At 46.2% G+C, this 18,291-nt stretch overlaps 1 protein-coding gene across 1 annotated transcript; it reads right to left on the bottom strand.

Moving 5' to 3' along the window:
* Nucleotides 1-10,068: 10,068 nt before the first annotated feature.
* Nucleotides 10,069-17,924, bottom strand: TICAM2 (toll-like receptor adaptor molecule 2; the record flags this gene model as incomplete). The annotated part of the gene is given in 5 exon segments (XM_010078927.1): nt 10,069-10,180; nt 10,183-10,273; nt 10,304-10,431; nt 17,467-17,610; nt 17,882-17,924. Coding segments are annotated over 5 exon segments (518 nt in total), but the record flags the coding sequence as incomplete, so codon positions are not given.
* Between the last annotated feature and the right edge of the window lie 367 nt (nt 17,925-18,291).

Below are 18,291 nucleotides of genomic sequence, written 5' to 3' on the forward strand. Positions count from 1 at the left end.
AGGTTTATCGTTGTTGCCAGGATATTCAAGGTCTTTCAGCTTCTTCGCTGTTCATAGAGGCAGGAGAAGCTGGGAGGGAGCCCAGCCCCAGTCACTAGCCTAGCAGGTGATCTTAGGTTCGGGATTGAGACCCAGAGTGGCCAATAATCTATTCCATAACATACACGTCATGCCCAGTATATAGGTGAGGACCCTCCGGAAGACCATCCCTTTTTGTTCCGGATCCCTTTTGCTCTGGGTCCTCTTGCTCCAGGTGGTTCCCTCTCCCAAGGCCTCCTCTCTCCCTCAGTCAGTTTTCAGTCTGGGACGCTCGGACTGTTATCTTGTTCTGGATTGCAGTTTCGGGACTCTCCCTGCTCTGGGATCGTTAGCCGGGAACAGGCTGAGTCTTGGTCATCAGGTAGGGGGGCTGTATCACTGTGTATCACTCATTTGTATATTTGTATGTAGTATTATTTTCAATATTATTGTAGTTTAGTTATTAAATTGTTCTTATCTCAACCCACGAGTCCTTTATTTTCCTTTATCCCTTTAATTCTCTCCCCCATCCTTGGGAGGGGGGGAGGGTGAGCAAACGGGTTGTGTGGGGTTGGCTCCCAGCCGAGGGTAAACCCATCACACTCCAGATACACATATATATATATGTGTGTGTGTGTGTGTGTTTGTGTGTCTTCAACAATTATTTAATCATGTTTACATTTTGTAAGGGCCATTCTCAGGACATGAGTGGACTTAGGGACATCTGACAATGCAGCTGCATCCTGACCACTGTTGTACATATTTCACAATTCCACACTGCCCTGCAGAGGTGGCACTTGATCAGCAGTGCCTGGCTCCGGAGGGGCACCGAGAGCCATGACCCCAGGTACAGCCCCAGCCAGTGCTTCCCTGTTGCAGTTATTTTCTGACTCCCAGAATGGACTTAAGCCCTGCTTCCCAGAGGTACAAAGCAAATATTTTGACCCAGTGTACCTGAAGCACCATGAAAAACAAGAGATACAAATTCCTTCTTTAAGGTTTCAACTTTAATCATTCCTAGACAGTCAATCTGGTGTGATGACAATTTAATCTGGTTTACCTCTCCCTCTCTTGTGGATGTAGGAATAAAGGCCTCATGCCACAAGGAGGAGGGCTTTCGTTGTCAGATGGATTATTGGTGGTGCCGCAAGCATAGCCCAAACCATTGAAAAGACCAGTTAGCCTTCATGCTTAATTGGTTTTGCAGTTTTCTTCCCCAGAATATACTCTTTGTTTTGGAAACCTGTGAATGGAGAATGGTGTTAAGTGCAATAATAACACGGCTTTGATGACTTAGTTCTTACCCCACGGTATTCTTGCCCTCACAGCTATTCACACGAGACAGCAGGAGGGATTTGTCACACACAGGGGGGTCTAATGTGCTACCCACCTTGCAGGCACCTACATTTTGGTGAGGAGCAGTCCCCCACTCTGTTCCAGGGTCACGCCTCTGTGGCACTGTGTCTCACAGACCAGTGTTTTACGGTTGCATCCACAGCCTTAGTTCCAGACTGTACAAATGGTAATACCGTAAGGAAAAACTCACAGGTCACCAGACAATGCTTGATGGAGTGCTTGATCTGGGCCAGTGGGAGGGTTTTCCAGACTGCCACTGATAATCCTTTGGGAGCCAAATTCTGTTTTCAGCAAGAGACCTGGTTGTAAAGTGCTGTATTATTTAGTTTCGAGCCTTCAGTTCTTTAGTGCTATGTCCCAAACAAAAGAGGATGGTGCAGAGCTTGCTTTCTCCTCGAGGCAGGCTATGCAAAGCAATACAGCAAAGAGAAACCTCAACCACATCTCAGTTGCTAGGCTTGACACTAGAAGAAATGTATCTACATTAACATGGTGATTTCCTCAAATTTTGAATCACGCTTTTCATCATACACAAGGTGGTATCCCCAGCATGACTATACTTCTGTTGGGCTCTGAGCTAACTCAGAAAACTCTGTGTTGCATTTTGCAAGGTGGACGTGCACTTGAGCTGCTCTGCATAGTGTACGTAGTGCATGTCTTACCTAAACGGGCACCCTGTCCCCAACAGAGAGCTGTCTGAGAGTTAGGTCAGGAAGGGAATATAGAGTATAAGATCAGGAAGGCTCCCAGGAAGATGAGCTGTAACAGAAAGTGAGCTGAGCAGAGAGATGCCTAAGGCATCTGTGAACAAATGCCAGCATATGAGCTGAGGCCAAATTATTCAATAAACTGAAATATCTGTTGAAGCACAGCCTGAATCCTAGCTCTTTCTTGAGGCATCTTGACCACTGGGCAATGAGGTGGTGATGGCAAACTCCTGTTGTCTGCTGCCAAACTTACCTTAGTAAAGCCCCTTCCTGGGTGCCGGTGCTTGCCCACACCTCTGGCAGCCCCAGTGGTGGCACAGATGCTGGCAGTGATGCTCCACGCAGTCGCTGTCACTTACTCTTATCCATGAATATTTATGCGTTTTCATATGAAGGAAAAGAACTTTGCAAGGACTGCCAGAGACACTTACCCTGGAAGTGTTTGTGCCCAGGGGCTGCAACACCCTGTGTGGCACTGGGAGACCCCATGTGAGCTGGGCCAGAGATGCAAACCTGCGCCCTGGGTCTGGGGCGAGGGGTCAAGGCACTGGCAGCACCTCCTCACCCTGCCTGAGCCTGAGCAAAGACTGCATGTGCTGCATCGGAAAACAACCCTCTCTCCCTCAGGACAGGAAAGACCATAGGCCTTGGACACACCCTTGGGTTGGGGACTTTGCCACACATGAGGTAGCTGCATATTTAGGCTAAGTCTACCAAAAATGTGTTTGCTCGCTTTAGGTGTCATTAGTGACCCAGATGTTCACCCCTTGGTCTAAAACCACAGCCCTTTCTATGCAAGTCTACTGTGGGCAAGCCAGATGACAAAGTTTTTTCTTCTTTAACTGGCAAACTCTTGCTTGTCTTGTCCTATCAGCAAAACTCTGGGAGCAGAATTCATTAGTTGTTGTGTAAGCAGACAAACATGGTGCAGATTGGTGCTAAAATTGTAAGAGAGGTTACGAGCTGGCTGGATATGTGAGTCTGCAGGAACTGAAAAGTTTTGGCAGGTTTGCTGAATCCCTGCAAGCTGTGAGCTTTCCTTGTCCTTTGGCACCTAACTCGCAGCTGACAGCAGAAACTGTCTGCAGCCCACTTGTGGACACAGACTAAGGCAAAGAAGTCTGGCCTTAGGAAGTACCTCATTTCTCAAGAGAAATAAGAATTTCTGCCTATTCACCCTGGAGTGTAAGGATGACATTTTGTTTCCAGTGAAGTCAGCTGAGCCAGGGTTTTACCCCCAGTATCCATAACAATATTTGGCTCACTAATTTTCTCTAGTTCTACTATGAAACCAGGGGAATAAGAAGAAAATGATAATCAGTTTGTCTACAATTTAAAAAAACCTGTACAAATCACACTGGTTTTACAGGCTGTTAAATTACACGTTTGTGCATGTGTGTGTATGTATGTATGTATGTGTATAAAATGGAAATAGTTTATAGATTAACTTCCCTAAAGTGCACACAGTGGTTTAGGAGTAGAAATAATGGAGAGAGGTGCTGTTCCACATGATGTGGGTATTCCTAAAAAGTGAAAATAAGGCAAGTTTACAAATATCCTCACAAAGAGAGTTCAGGGTTTTTTAATAGTCTATTTAATCTACATCTTTCCTCACTATTCTGGTATTTGATGTGCAAGATACAAAATTTATTTTCCTCTCTCTCTGCTGCCCCTGGTGCTAATTCAAGAGGGTGAAAGTACGTTGACAGAGGTTGCAATTTTCAGGAATTCCAACATTTCTGACATTAAAATCAGTGGCAGTTGTGCACCTAGCTTTTTAGATCAGTATTTCCCAAGCCTGTGAAAGCTGAATTTCCCACAAAGAAGACAAACCAAATTTTCTTCCTCTCCTGGCAATCCATAGCATGCACTGTAAAAGACCTGCATGTCAGGATTCATGCACCCAAAGACATTACTTCTAGCCAGTGCATGACCATGCATTGCCTCTTCCGTAACAATAGCCTGGTATTTTGGGAGAGGCTGCCCTAGGCTGCATAACAGATCTTGAGCAGTAAAACTTGTAAATTTAACATGGTAAAATTTAAACATAACACAAACAACTGTCAGAGTAAAATTCTCTGCCAAAGCAACATTTGCAACTTGCAAAATAATCTCAGATTCATCAGTACAGTTGTTTTAAGTCAATAGTTGGCTAAGCTGTAGATAAAAAATGTCTCAAAAATTATCTCACCATTAAAAATTAGCTCACTGTACTTTAACCATGCCATTATGAGGTATAGCCAGTCATGTTAATGTTGCTAGCCATGCTGGGGTTGAACCATGCTCTGCCATGGGGTGATCCCCTGCCAAAGATATGTTGGGCATGCACTGTGACTTTGCTTACAATCAATTGCTATGACTAATCCTTTGCTTTGTTAAACTTTGGGTTGTGCTGTTGTGACACTAGAAGCGTCTCCTCTCCCATAGGCTGTACCTATTCTTGTATGTCATAGGCATGAAACTTCCAGAATAGGCTGCTCACAGTCTCTTTACTGCCTTTTTTTTCTAATTATTTTTGGTTTTTTATTTTTACCCTATACATATTATCCCCCTGTTATTTTCCTTGCTTTCCTCCCAGACCAAGGACAAGACGGGCCCAATGATATTAATATACAGAATTTTAGCTATTGAATTCACAAGATTTCCACAGTGTGTGGAATAAAAAGTACATAACATCCTCTGCTTTCCAAGTATAGAACAGACATTTCACCTACAATGAAACGTACTAGGCTAGTCATGATTACTTGCGAATATGCATATTTTACTCTCAGGCATTTGTACAGAGCCCTCCACTAATTCACTGCAGAGAAAAACCATGAAGCTGATGACCAGGGAGCACTCTGAGCTGAAGGAAAGCTCAAAAGGCTACAGGGGGTCCAAAATGGTTGGGAGCAAACATCTATGTAGTAAAGGTACTTTTCCTCAAATAGATGCCAGTGAGAGCGGGGGTAATCAGAGAAATACTTCATTTTCCGCAAGCAGCATCCAGCATGAGCACAGAGAGCAAACAAAACAGTACAAGTGCTAGGCAACGGTCTGATTGCAATGTGCTGCGTGCTGCAGCTCCTGCAGAAGCTGCTGAGTGGCTGGGAGCACGCTGGTAGTGTTTCAGTCCTTGGCTTCAGATACAAGTGCTATAAGTATCCCTACATTTTAGTCATCTGCAGCTGTAACTGTCATTGGGAGTCTGCAGAGACACCAAGCAGTACAGACTAGCTTTGACCTTTTACATTGCCATGTATAACCAGAAACCATTCTGTCTGTAGCAAAGAATCCCAGTTCCCAGTGGTTTCTGTCCATGTGGGGGTGTATGTGTATGCATGCACACAGTCACACATGTATGTGCTGTGGAGAGTTCTGCTCTCGTTTTCTGCCCTCTAACCACTTCCACAATCAGCTGGTCAGAGGCAAGTGTGGCCTCAACAAAAAGATCTCTGTGAGTAGCTTCCTATTAAATAGTGACTAGGAACTCCTCCACTAATCTGCCTCTGATTGCTGACTCTAGCTTGACCCTGAAGAAACAGAGGGCATGGACTAACAGGACAACTATTTCCAAGCCTGGCTTAATTCTAGGAGCTGCCATTGGCCACAGCCATCCCCGGGGCATTGCCCCACATCCTCCCCTCCAGACACCAACCTGCCTGAGGAAACCCCACAAGCTCTTCAGCACTTGCCTTTAACAGCAAGGTTTCACAGTGCTGAGTCTGCAACAGACAGCCATGTAACCAATTCCCTCCTCATATAGGCTGCCTGTTCCACTGCCGCAGCATAGGAGCAGCCAGTGCATTTTCTTCTGCAGGCTGGATTACTAAAACACCGTTTGCTGGGGCTTCTCCCAAGCATGCCTCAGAAGATTCAGTTAGTGCAGATTGGAGCTGTGTGCTCGGGTTTTAGTGCTAGCCATGCTGAGCTTATTAAAACTGCCTTAGATTAATAGATTGCCTTATCTTATTTAAGATTTATAAATCTCTTGGATTTATGGTACTAGTACTGCAGAAATTCAGGCACTGTGCTTTCCTTGAGTACCCCTCAACTCTCGCTGTCAGCCAGAGAGTGCAGGCAAACCATCCCCAGCACTGAAATCTGAAGAGAAGCTGCCTTATCTCAGTTTTGGTTTTCTGCCTTTTTTTTCCCCTTTTAGGAGTTACACCAAATAAAATTTATGGTTTTCTGAGAAGGAAGAGCTGCTGCCTTTACCCTGCCCTTTCTCTAAGGAATGAATGCAGCACAGGGCGAGGTGGCAGCCACAAGACTTCACATTTTCCACAGGCCTGGTTGGTTGGGAAACATCTAAGACAAGTGCCAGAAATTTTGCAATAGGTTTGTTCTTTTAAGGGAAAAAAAAAAAAAAAAAAAAAAAGAAAATGGCTTATTCCAGTTAATATGTCAGCATTTTTTGCAGAAGTCTTTATAGGCCTTCAGGCAGAGCAAAAGAAAATTTAAAATCACAAATAACCTATTGCAGAGAAAGCGAAATACACCATTAGGCATATGAAGTGTGTCACCTCTGCTTCACATTGTGCAATGCCTTCTAACACAAGACATTGTAAATAAAAGATGTAGCCTTCTGTGACATAAGGATAGCTGTCCTTGTTTAACAGCTGAACATAGCAAAGCACAGAGAGAGCAAAGCACAGGCAGACTTTGAGACCTAACCTACTGTGTGGAGGGGGGCTGAGAATGACACTGGAGAGTGTTTTTCCAGTATGCTGCCTTGCTGTCCCAGCCCTTGGCCTCACCATTCTGTTTGGGTATGTCCAGTTTCCAGCCATTAATAAGGCACCTGCTTCAAATGCTGTTGTTGAACTGGTGGACCACTGTGCCCACTGCACCCAGGGCCAGGAGCCTTTCACTTCAGTCCAGTGCAATGCTCAGCATCCCTGAGGTCTCTCCCTGTCTCTGACTCTTTGCTCACTTCTACTAGGACAGAATGTACTAAGCCGACAGGTGGCATCACAGTGACATTTGGGACCTCCAGAGGGAAGAGACAGTGCAGAGGCTGCTAGCTGCAGAGTGCTCTGAGATGCTGGCGAGATGCTGGCGAGAGTCTCCCTTGCAAATGCGATAGTCACGGCAACAGTGCTCTGGCTTCGCCCGGAGAGCAGTAATTCAGCTTTAAATGTAATTCCATATATTTGGTTTGTAGTGCAGTATTGCTCCCCCCAGCAGTATGCTCAAAACGCCTGAAGTGTTTTTCCCTTACCATACCAAAGACAGGAGAGGGTCATCCAGCTTGCTTTTCCAGCACTTAAAACCACAAGTGTGAGAGCCGAAGCAGGTCACAGCTGGATGACATACTCATTTCTTAGGCTTTTCTTATTGCAGGATACAAATTTCCTTAGTGTGACAGAGTATCACTGTGTGCCCTTTTAAGTACTGCATTCTGCTGCAGTGCTCAGGGAGATCGACACGCAGCACAAAGGCAGCTGCCCGGGAGAGGCACGGCAGAGCTGCAGTCAGCACCAAATGCAGCCTAAGAGAAGGAACAGGAGTTTAATTCAGCTGGAGTCTGTAGCTCCCAGTCAGATCCTTGCTTAACGGCCAGGCAATCGTCAGCTGGCAGGGGCAGCACACTAAGCATCCCAGTAAGAGCGGCAGGAGGATGAGTGGTGGTCAGCAGTGACTAGGCACACACTTCTGCATGAAAATGAGATGGCAGTTTGTATTTTTAGGCACCTGGTGTGCAAGATAGCTATGTGGTTCTTGCAGGCAGTATGCAACAGTATGAGCAGACAGTAACTCTTGTGGGAACAGGTTTTTTTTTCTGAACTAGCTACTGAAAAACATTAATGTGTAAATGACCTGAGGACTTTAACCCTCAAACATTGCCCAAGAGCTGCGCAGTAGGATGTGACCTGCAAGTATGGGCTTCTCACCATCAAAGCAACAGTTATCTTCTGGATCAGCCAGAAGCAATGGTTTTAGAGAGGGGGAAGACATAACTAGCAACAATGCATCAGCTTGGTAGCTCAAGAACAGAAGTCTCAGGGTTGCTGAGATTTGGTCCAAGCCTGAGAACTGGTTTCCCTTTTTGGAAACATTTAGCTGTGTAACTGCCCAGGACAGACCACATCTCCACCTGTTTCTCTTTTACTTCTTCCCATTCTCTTTTCTTTCTGTCTTCTTTGCATGATCCTCCCATTGGTATGGTTTGTAGACTGTATGCTATAGATGGGTGGTCTGACGTTTACCATTTTAAACATCACAGGAAAAAGTACATTTACACTGGGGGATAAAATAAAAAAGGTTAAAAAAAAGTGTAGACAGCAGTTAGATGAATCAGCACTGGCAGAGGAACTCTGAAAGCCTCCCACAGCTGAAACCCTCCACCCGTGCTCCTGATGCCTGTGGCTCTCCTTGAGGAGTGTGGGCAGCTTTGGCCACCCCACCGTGGCAAGAAGGGCACAGATGAGCAGAAGCCTGACCCTACCCCCTCCCTTATGGTGGCACAGTCCCCAGCACTGGCATAAGAAACACCCCTCTGCCTGCAGGCAGCTGCCAGTTGTCGATAGGCATCACTTGCAGCATGTTAATCACCGGGGTGATTAACTGAGAAACCCCCTACCCTGCTCAAGACTTTCTGCCATCCCAGGCACTATCACGGGCTAGACCGAGGGCAGCTAGCCAGGGCTGTGGACACCCAGAACCCCCCCAGCTCCACAAATATGCTTTCTTGCAGCACAGGGGTACAGCCTACATGTGGATGAAGCATGTGGTGTGTCCATGACTGATTCTTGCCCTAAATTTTTGGGACAGAGACACATAGCTGTCATTCTCCTCATTTACAAAACAGGGAACACAGGCAGAACATGAAACATTGTGTCCCAGATCATGCTGCCTGCAAGCAATGGCACAGCTATCATGTCAGCTACCTCCGGCAAACATGGCATCGGTGCTGACCCGGACACTAAAGCCCCTCTCGCTGTCTTTTCTCTTCAGCAAGGAACAAATTGTCTTGCTCAGAGCTGGCTGTCCTTACATTTGGAATAGGCAGATTTCAGTCATTCAGAAAAGAATAAATTATCATGTTTTAAGTTAATTTCCACCAGAAAAACCAAATATTTCCAATGATATTGTAGTATTTACATTCCACACCAGAAACATAAAACTATAGAGAAACCTAATGCAAGCTGACTTACTGAACCACAGCTAGCAGTCCTACCAAGTGCAGGAGGGAAAAAGAACACTGAATATCTGTCTTAAATCTGTTCAAATATGCTTAAGAAATGGGATATGTGAAGTGTACAAAATACAAGTAATTCAAACTGATGCCATTTCTGTGGCTCTCTTTTTCCAGCCTCAGCTCAGAACACTTGCCTTGAAGACAGTCTCCTACACTATTCTATCCAATATAGTTGTCTAATGTTTTCACTTAAAGAATGTGCCAAAGTTTAGTCAGAATGAGTCAAGAAAATGTTTCTTGATGTAACAGAACACAAATAAACAAACAACAAAACAAATGTTTTATTTCTATGAAAAAAATCCCAAACGTAACAAAAAGAAAATGTTCTTGAAATGCCCATTTCTTAAAGTGGCAGCATATTTCATAGAGTGCCTCTCAAAATGAATTGGTTTCATTGTGATGACAAGTATTCCTCTTCTATTAATATTTTTCATTATCAGCTACAAGATATGAAATGCTGTACACTGGAAAGCAATACATGTCTGGCAGGGCTCACAGGATAAAGCCAAACATAGCTAGGGTTTCAGTTTGGCAGCATCTTGTACCTCTAAGTAGACCCAGTGACAGGCATGCCTTCATGTATGGCATGTATTCAGCAGTACTGAATTAACATGCCTTGCTGGAGAACTTCAGGGTTTTTTAGTACCATCAGTTTTGTCAAAATAAGAGTTTCCCTTCCTTTATGAAAGAACAGCAAGGAATATAACTTCTGCTTTATTCTGAACATGGTCTGTCTTCACAGGTTTTCACCGTGACGAGTGCTCCAGTTTCTGTTTCATCCTTTCTTTCCTCCGTGTCTCTTACTGTTGCCTGAATCTAGACTCATGAAGAATTTTCTCCACCTGTTTTGCAAAGCCAGGACTATACTCTTACAGTGTATTAACAGCCTGCAAAAGAAAAAAAGTCTTCTCCTGGTAAGTGGGTTATTCAGTGGCCTCACAGGTATCACAGAGTTGTATTTGATGCTGTTAGGAGCATTGACAAGGGAGGTGAAAGACTGAAATACATACTAAATTCAGAAAATTTTGTCAGTAGTCCATGCTGAGACATTCACAGCATCACTTAAGTTTTCCAGGACATGTCCAATACAAGGCATCGCTGCAAAGATTATGCCAGATTTAACACAAAATTTACTCTGTAGCAGGTTCTGGATCTGGATGGCTTCACCTGCATCTTTGTTAGTGCTCAGAATCACACAAATACAGAAAACAGCCTCAGTAGTCTCGTTACTGCTGCCACCTGAAGCTCTGCTTGTGGGCTCCCTGATTTCAGCAGAGAGGCTGCACCATTCACTAATTGTCTTGGAGTCTCCTAGACCTGTACTCAAGCTGCTAGCCTTTTGCTGCTCTTTGCCGAGACTGGTTTGTCTGGAATTAGTGTTGCCCGTTATTAAAAACACACAGATACAAAGATGATTTGTTGGTGTGACTAATGTCTGCTTTCTCCGTTCTTTAAAACAAACAAACCAACCAACCTGAAAAAACCCCAGACAAAAAAACCCCACCAAAAAATGAGAAAGAAAAAAGCAGAACTACTGAGTGTTAGGATAATGTAAAAAAAAATAAAAATTCTTCACCTTTTTAAAATAACAAACTTGTTTGTCTGGTGGAAGCTGTTACTCGTGCTGATGAAAGAAGGCAGAAATGCTGAGAGAAAAGCTGATGTTTAAGTTCAATAGTTCCTAGCCGTTTTTGCTGATTATCTCGATGCTGAGCACTCTCCAGCTTACAAGCAGGCTGGGCACTTCCCATGGAGGCCCACCAGCTGTCACCAATAGCAAAGTCCATCTGGAAGGCTCCAGCCCTTGTGGTTCCTATGCTGCAAAGGGCGGTGCTCGGCTGAAGATGTCAGCAGAGGGATGGCAGGGTGGAAGCTCATCCCTCCCCTGTGTGATCTGTGCTCTCACCCCAGCTGAAGTCAGTGATGGTCAGACATAGGGGTTGCCCATCAGCCAGCAGCACCGTGAAGCCACTGCATCAGCTTTGGGGAGGTGATATAAGGCGTAGCACCTGCAGAAAATGGAACAGCCAGCCTTTTGGTGTCTCATTCCAGTTTATTTATTTAATCATCATTTTAACAGCTTGAGCTGAACTTACAGGAGCATCCTCCCTCTGCACAATGAAGTTGGAGATGCTGGGATTTTTAATTCTGCTAATGTCACTCTCAGACCTGAGCAAATCCCCCAGGCGAGAGCCGAGCAGGAGAGATCCTGCCACTTTCAGCAACAGCCAAGCTGATTTAGCTGTAACACGAAAGCGCAGCCAAGGCTCATACCCTCCAGGGGATTTAGGCAACTGAATTGGCCTTTAAATTAATCTGGGTTCCAGTGCCCTCACCCAAGTTACAGATGTCATCTGGGACAGAATCAGGCTTCGGACAGTAAGGGCAGTAGTACCTGCAAAGAAAGTGCTGTCTGCCTGGTGCAGCCCCACCACTCCCATTCCCTGTGTTTCCCCACCTCTCTTTTAATCTTCTTCCCTCTAAAATGCTGGTTGCTGTGCAGCCTTCTGCCTGAGAACGAGTGGGCAGGTTCACCGGTGGGACCACGGGTATTGCCCCTTCGTCAGCCTGAGAGGTTTCTGATGCAACGCAACCCATGTCTGTCAGCAGCTGAACACCTTCCCTGGGGGCTTGGTGCTCTCTCAGCACCTCCTGCCCTGAGAAGCCTGTCAAGGTCTCCCACAACCAGGTCTCGGTCTGACCCACAGCTTTTCCTTTCTTTATACATGAAGTTAAGCCGGCATTAGCCTGTTCAATCTAAATATAGCACAGGCAGCAGCAGTTGTCCCCTGCTTCATGCTTTCCTGCACTTACAGCCCCATCTAGCTCCACACACTGTGCTTCTGTCCTTAATTATTAGTTTCATTTTACTGATAGAGCTTCAGGAGTTTTCCAATGAGTGGGTAAAGAGGCAGCATTGGTGTTTGGCATGGGAAGAGCAGAGGCCCAGAGAGCAGCGGCACTTTGTCCCTCAGTAACACAAAGCCCATGTGGAGCCTCCCTTGATCTACCTCCATTTTCCATCAGGCTGTGAAATTTTCCTCATTAAGTGAAAGTACACTGTGCATGTTGTGTTTTAATGTTGTAATCTCAAAAATATGGGCAGGAGAACCAATGGCCTCCAGAGACAGGTGCCAAAACACTGCAGCTCCTTTTAGGGTAAAAACAATTAATGGTATTAAAATCAAACAGGGTGCTTTTTTTTTTTTTTCTAAAGCATGTTCAGCCTCAATCAAGTCAATAAATATTGGAATAAGCATATCATAGAATCATAGGATGGTTTGTGTTGGAAGGGACCTTAAAGATCACCTAGTTCCAACCCCCCTGCCATGGGCAGGGACACCTCCCACTAGACCAGGTTGCTCAAAGCCTCATCCAGCCTGGCCTTGAACACCTCCAGGGATGGGGCATCGAGAGCTTCCCCGGGCAACCTGTTCCAGTGTCTCATCACCCTCACAGTAAAAAATTTCTTCCTAATATCCAATCTAAATCTACCCTCTTTCAGCTTAAATACATTACCCTCTCTCCTAGCACTACACTCCCTGATCAAGAATGCCTCCCCATCTTTCCTATAGGCACGTCTTTAAGGATAGCTGGTGATCTGATCATGCAGCCTAACAAGTGAAGGACGTGGCTCTGGATTTCGCAGGAATGGTGGATTTGAGAGAAAATGCTGCCCATTAGAGAACAGAGCAGTGTCTTATTCATAATGCAGCCTGCAGTAGGAAGCTGAGAGCATGAACACTGAAAATGTCTTACACATGGAAATAAAGATACAGGATAGCTGTACACTTATTTGTTATGTACATTTAGTCCCTGTAAAGCTGCAGAAATGCGGGCGTGGGATCTATGCATCCTACACAGTGTCCCCAGAGCAGTGCCTGATGTTCATGTGGCTGTGTTCCCACGGCACAGAACTTATTTTCAAATTATTCAGCAGAAATTTGGGCTTCTTTCTTTTGCTTAAAAAAAAACCGCCAAGAGAACAATTCAGAGGTTTGCCTTTGCAGTAAGAATGAATTGGCAGCAGGCTAAGTGCATTGAGCAGTAATTATAGTGAGACACAGAGCTTCTGTAATAATGATCCCTTAAATTAAATTCACATGTGATCTGATATAGGGTCAGGCGTGGAGTTTCTGTGCTTGGTTGCTGCCCTCTCTTGGCAGCATGACCAACCTCCAGGAGGGAAAACAGAATGAAGGTTGTCAAGAAGCAAAGAGAATTAAATAAACCACGCTCACTCAAGAGAAGATGTAAGAAAGAATCTTGTACTAAAGAAAAATGCAAATTTTGCATCTTTTTCCACATTGGAAAAATAATTAATTGCTTGTAAGAAGTCAGATCTGTCTTCTCTAAGACAAGGTCCATTTACACAGTATGTCTGTGTGAGTGATGAGACCATTTGTTTGTCACAGACAAACATAATCCTTTCCTATATCTTATACACCTACCAGCTACCTTGCCCTACCTCCCCTGTAAAAGCAATTTTCTAAAAATGAGTGATTTTTGCTTTTCAGTCCCTACAAGAATCTTTGAGCAGGCCTCTAAGGCATTGCCCCAATTGCCTTCTATAAAGATTTCCATCTGTAGTATGTATGTTTTATTATCAGTGTCAGAAAGGCTGGAAGGAAAGTGGACCTTGTGAATAACTAATGCTTTGTGGCAAATATGAGCTGTGCACTTCAGGACAAGTCTGCTTCCAGCTCTAACTTCAAGAGGGGTAGTCTATGTCATTCAGGATCCTGTTTGTAGGTAAAGAAATACATCCCACATAGCAGTTTACTGTCAATTCTGTGTACGCTCACATAGCTCGCTATCAGCCTGTGTGTTCATAGACCATGCATGCAGCGCATTTATACTCAAGGAGGCTGCAAACAAGCAGCCATCTGATTACTCAGGGAGGAATACTTTCTCACATGCAAACCATCAGTGTCTGTCTTGTTCCATATCTCATCTATGCATAAGAAAACACAAATTACTTTGTCAGGTAGTGGAGGTCCTCCCATGGAGAAACAATTCCTCATCATCTTGCTGGACAGTAGAGGCTTCAACCTTAAGAACATCTTCCAGAAGTCCTACTTTGTGTCAACAGAAACATGTTGACAGACACATGTATCCTCAGCCAAGAAGCACAAGCAGTATCCTCCAGTCAGCTGCCTTCCCCCCAGGCATCCTTCCTAGAGCACCAGAGAGACCACCATTGACAATAACACTGCCAAAGAGGGTTGTCAACAGATCCTTTTGGTTTGATTCCCCAGGAAAAAAATATGTAGCGTGTTTTACACTGAACATTTCTGAAAAGTGAAGAAGAGTATTAATGGTACATAATTTTAAGGTTTCTCAGAAGAGTGTTTGAAATTTGAAGTTATGTAAAGCTATCCTATATTCTCATAGTATGATTGAAATAGCCACAGAATATTTTGAAGTTGTGTTTAACATAGAAACAAGAATAAAAACCAAGGAAATTTGTCATTTGCTGTCTTTGAAAGGTGTTTCTCTTCTTTTCCCCACTTGTAATTGGGATAACATTGCTCAGGGAGCCAAAACTGACTCTTCTCCCTAGGGGTATGTAGGAAAGTATAGCACTGCCTCTCCTAGCACCTGCTTCCAGCTGCACAGGTGTGACCCCCACCAGTACTTCCTTCTGGTTTACCTGGGGACAGGTTTACATGGTAATTTGCTGTTGGCTTTAATAGGGCACTCACTAGTGCTTCAGCGGTTTGGGGCTCACATTCCATGGTCATGTTTCTGCAATTCAGGGTGAGAGCATGGATGCTCAAGCACCGGGAGGAAGCTCAGACAAAGCCAAGATCTGCAGAGGAGGGAACAGCAAACTGGACGGCTCCTTTCTTGTATCCTAGTGGTGGGACGGCTGTACAGAGATCTCTGTCCTTACAGCTGCTCGTGTGTGCGTGTGCTCTTGCAGACACCAGGGCTGAAGAAAATCTTTGGTTTGCCTCAGTGTTTTACTAGACAGATAGGTAAACCCTGAGGCAGGACTCAGCTCAAAAAGGCCAGCAAAAGGAAGCCTGGGGTCTTCAGCAGCTGCTGGCAGTCTGGACTTGGACCTGTGACATCTTCCACCGGGGGGTAGTTCATCTGACACAAACCACCTGAACTTTAGTCTTACTGAGAGCAGATGTTTGACACCAGCTACCTGAAAAGGAATGCTGTAAAAGAGCAGGAACCTGTATGCAGCAGGGTCCTACTCGGTCATGCCGCGCTCTGTGTGTCAGCTCTTAGGTGAGCTGGTATCCAGGTGGGGAATCCACCTCCACAGCTCCCCGAGTCACTGAAACAGGAGCTGGAAGGTGTCCCAGGCTCTTGTGTCTCTGCCTCACACTGAGAGCTGGCATCCAGCACATCTGTGCTATGGCTAGCTGGTGCTCACCGATGCTCATTAAGAGTGACCTGGGTCAGGAAGAAGTGGCTGCAAATCCACTTCACAGGGGGATTTTCACTTCTGAGATGAAAAGACACAAGTTTGGAAGCTAAAGAGATCTTTATGGGGGTTGTTTCTCCACACATCTGGGAAGACTAGAAGCCTGTGCCTGCTCTCCCACAATCCACACAAACCTGTTCGAGCTCATCCCACCCACAGACCTCTTGAAGCTGGGGAAAAGCCTTGTCCTGTGGAGGCTGGACTCTGCTGCCTGAGCTGTCACATCCTTTGTAGCTTCTTAATCAGCAGCAGAGCTTTTGACCACTGGAAGCTTTGTGGGAGTGAGGGCACACAGGAATTTTGCTCTCATGCCCTTTTGAGCAGCAGCCGCAGTGCTGGCAGCACCCAACCTGCTTCCAGTGGGACCCACAGTCCCTGGAGGGGGAACCATCCCTGTCCCTGGTTTGCCCTGACACCAGGTGTGACATCCTGCCCCCCTCTGACCCTGCTCCACCCCACAAATGCGTGGAGCTCACACAGCAGAGATGTGGGCACTAAACAGGTGTCTCCGGAGGGACACCAGGGCCATTGCCAGTGAGATCTTGCTCCTGACAGCCCTCCTCTAGGTTCCCCATCACAGCATGTCTCAGAACCCTGTGGGGATGTGAGTGCCGAGTCCTACCCTTTCCTCCACAAGGCAGGGGCAGTGCTGTGGGGTGCCTTGGAGAGGGACAGCTGGGCACACGTTGGGAGCAGGAGCCATGGGCTGGGGAGGGGTCCTTTTCAGGCAGGACAGTGACAGCTCCTCTGGGGAAGGAGGTCAGCAGGAGGCTCAGGCCATTCAATTTGTTTGGTTGATTGGTTGTTGGGTTGGTTTTTTTTTTTAGAATATCCCACATTAGCTACACCATCCCACAAATACCTCACAGTCAGCTTCTTTGTCTTAATTTGAGACGCCACCTCAGGCACACAGAGAAAACCCTGGAGCTGCGGGTGGGCAGATAATGGTCTCTGAAGGGTTTAGGTTGCTCTGTGCTGTTGCAAACCTTCCAAGTGCTATTTTACAGTTGCCACAACCAAACTTGTGTACACAGGTTTTATTCCTTCTGGTCATCTGAGTGCTCATGACCACTCAGACCTTTTTTCCCTATGAACTGCCACAAGATGGCAAAATACTCACCACCATTGCTCCCAAGATTTCTAGCCAGCACCTGCAGGCTGGAGCTGTGGCTGCAGGAGTGGAGCATTTCCCTCTCCCTGTGATTAGCTGCTCCTCAGCATGTCCAGGGGTGCCCCTCCAACAACCTCCAGAGATCAAGAGCTGCTCATTGTCTCCAAACCCTGAAAGTCCGAAGCAGAGCACCTGGAGTATTACATATACCTCCAAACCAGAAGGATGACACCAAATTCCGTTGAAACAATAAAAAAGACCAAGTCAATATATGATACAGCGTGTTATACATTAATCCTCTTTTAATGTATGTGGCTGAAATATACCGAATCCAGTAAAATGCTTAGTATCTGGGTAACTCAAAGAACTTGTCTCTGATCAAAATTTGTATTTAATTAAGCTACACATACAGCAATAGAGATGTGCAATGGCTCATGAGTACAGTGAGAAAAATAAAACAAAAAGAAAAGTTAAATTGTTTAGGGTAGCACACTTGCTTTAAAAATTTTGTCATCAGGTCAACAAAATTCATGCAGCATTTAAGAAATCGCAGCCATCAACTACATCCCAAGCCTCCTGGAAAGTGGAGCACAAGTGCAGCTGCCCCCCAGCATCTCCCTTCCCACCAGCAGCAAGCAGGAAGCCTTACACAATGTGCTGGAGAGGCCTCTCATAGGGGCACTGAAGTCCTGCTCTGCAGTCAGCAGCGTCATGGGCTTGTTGCGCGGCTCCTGGCATAGCTGTTGGAGCTGTTTCCTCCAGTGAGCCATGCTCAGGCGCTCCTGCCCCATCCCTGGGAGACAGGAAGAGAAAGAAGCTGTTAGGCAAGCTCCAGGCCCTTGGCACGGCAGCCCCAGGCCAAGAAGCGAAGATGAGGGGGTATTGGCCTGGTGCAGATGCTGTTCCTGCTGCTTCCGCTGCTCCAGGTGCTGCAGCATGACCTGCAGGCTGGTCTGCTGCTCGGACACCTCTCTGCATGCCTCGCGCAGGGCTCGCTCCCCTTCCTCGTACTTCTGGGAACAGAGCTGCTGTGAACTGCAGCGCAGATGCTCCGCTTACCTCACCCATGTTTTTCACCTCCTCCTCCTGCTGCCGGATGCGCAGCATGGCCCTGTTCACCTTCTCCTTCTCCAGCCTCAGCTCCTGCCAGGCCTTGTCCAGCAGCTCCCTCTCCCTCCTCAGCTGCTCCTCCTGGGCCTCCAGCTCGGCCTGCTCCTAGGATGGGCACGGCAGAAACCGATGCATCACCTGCCCTGTCCCGGACACTCTCTCTGGCCCCAGACTCCTCGAGAAGCCGCAGGCATCATGCGCGCACGCACACACACACGCAGCCTCTCGCATCCGCGCGCCAGAGGGTTGGTCTGATTGCGATTCACCATGCGCCCAGCTGCGGGACTGAGGAGGCACAGGGCTGAGGAAAGACAATGCCGCCCAGCACCCAGCTTCTTCCTCCACCACACACTGCAGCACAGCA

This window comes from Pterocles gutturalis, unplaced genomic scaffold, assembly GCF_000699245.1.
Source record: "Pterocles gutturalis isolate BGI_N339 unplaced genomic scaffold, ASM69924v1 scaffold24448, whole genome shotgun sequence".
In the NCBI taxonomy this organism is placed as follows: Eukaryota; Metazoa; Chordata; class Aves; order Pterocliformes; family Pteroclidae; genus Pterocles; species Pterocles gutturalis.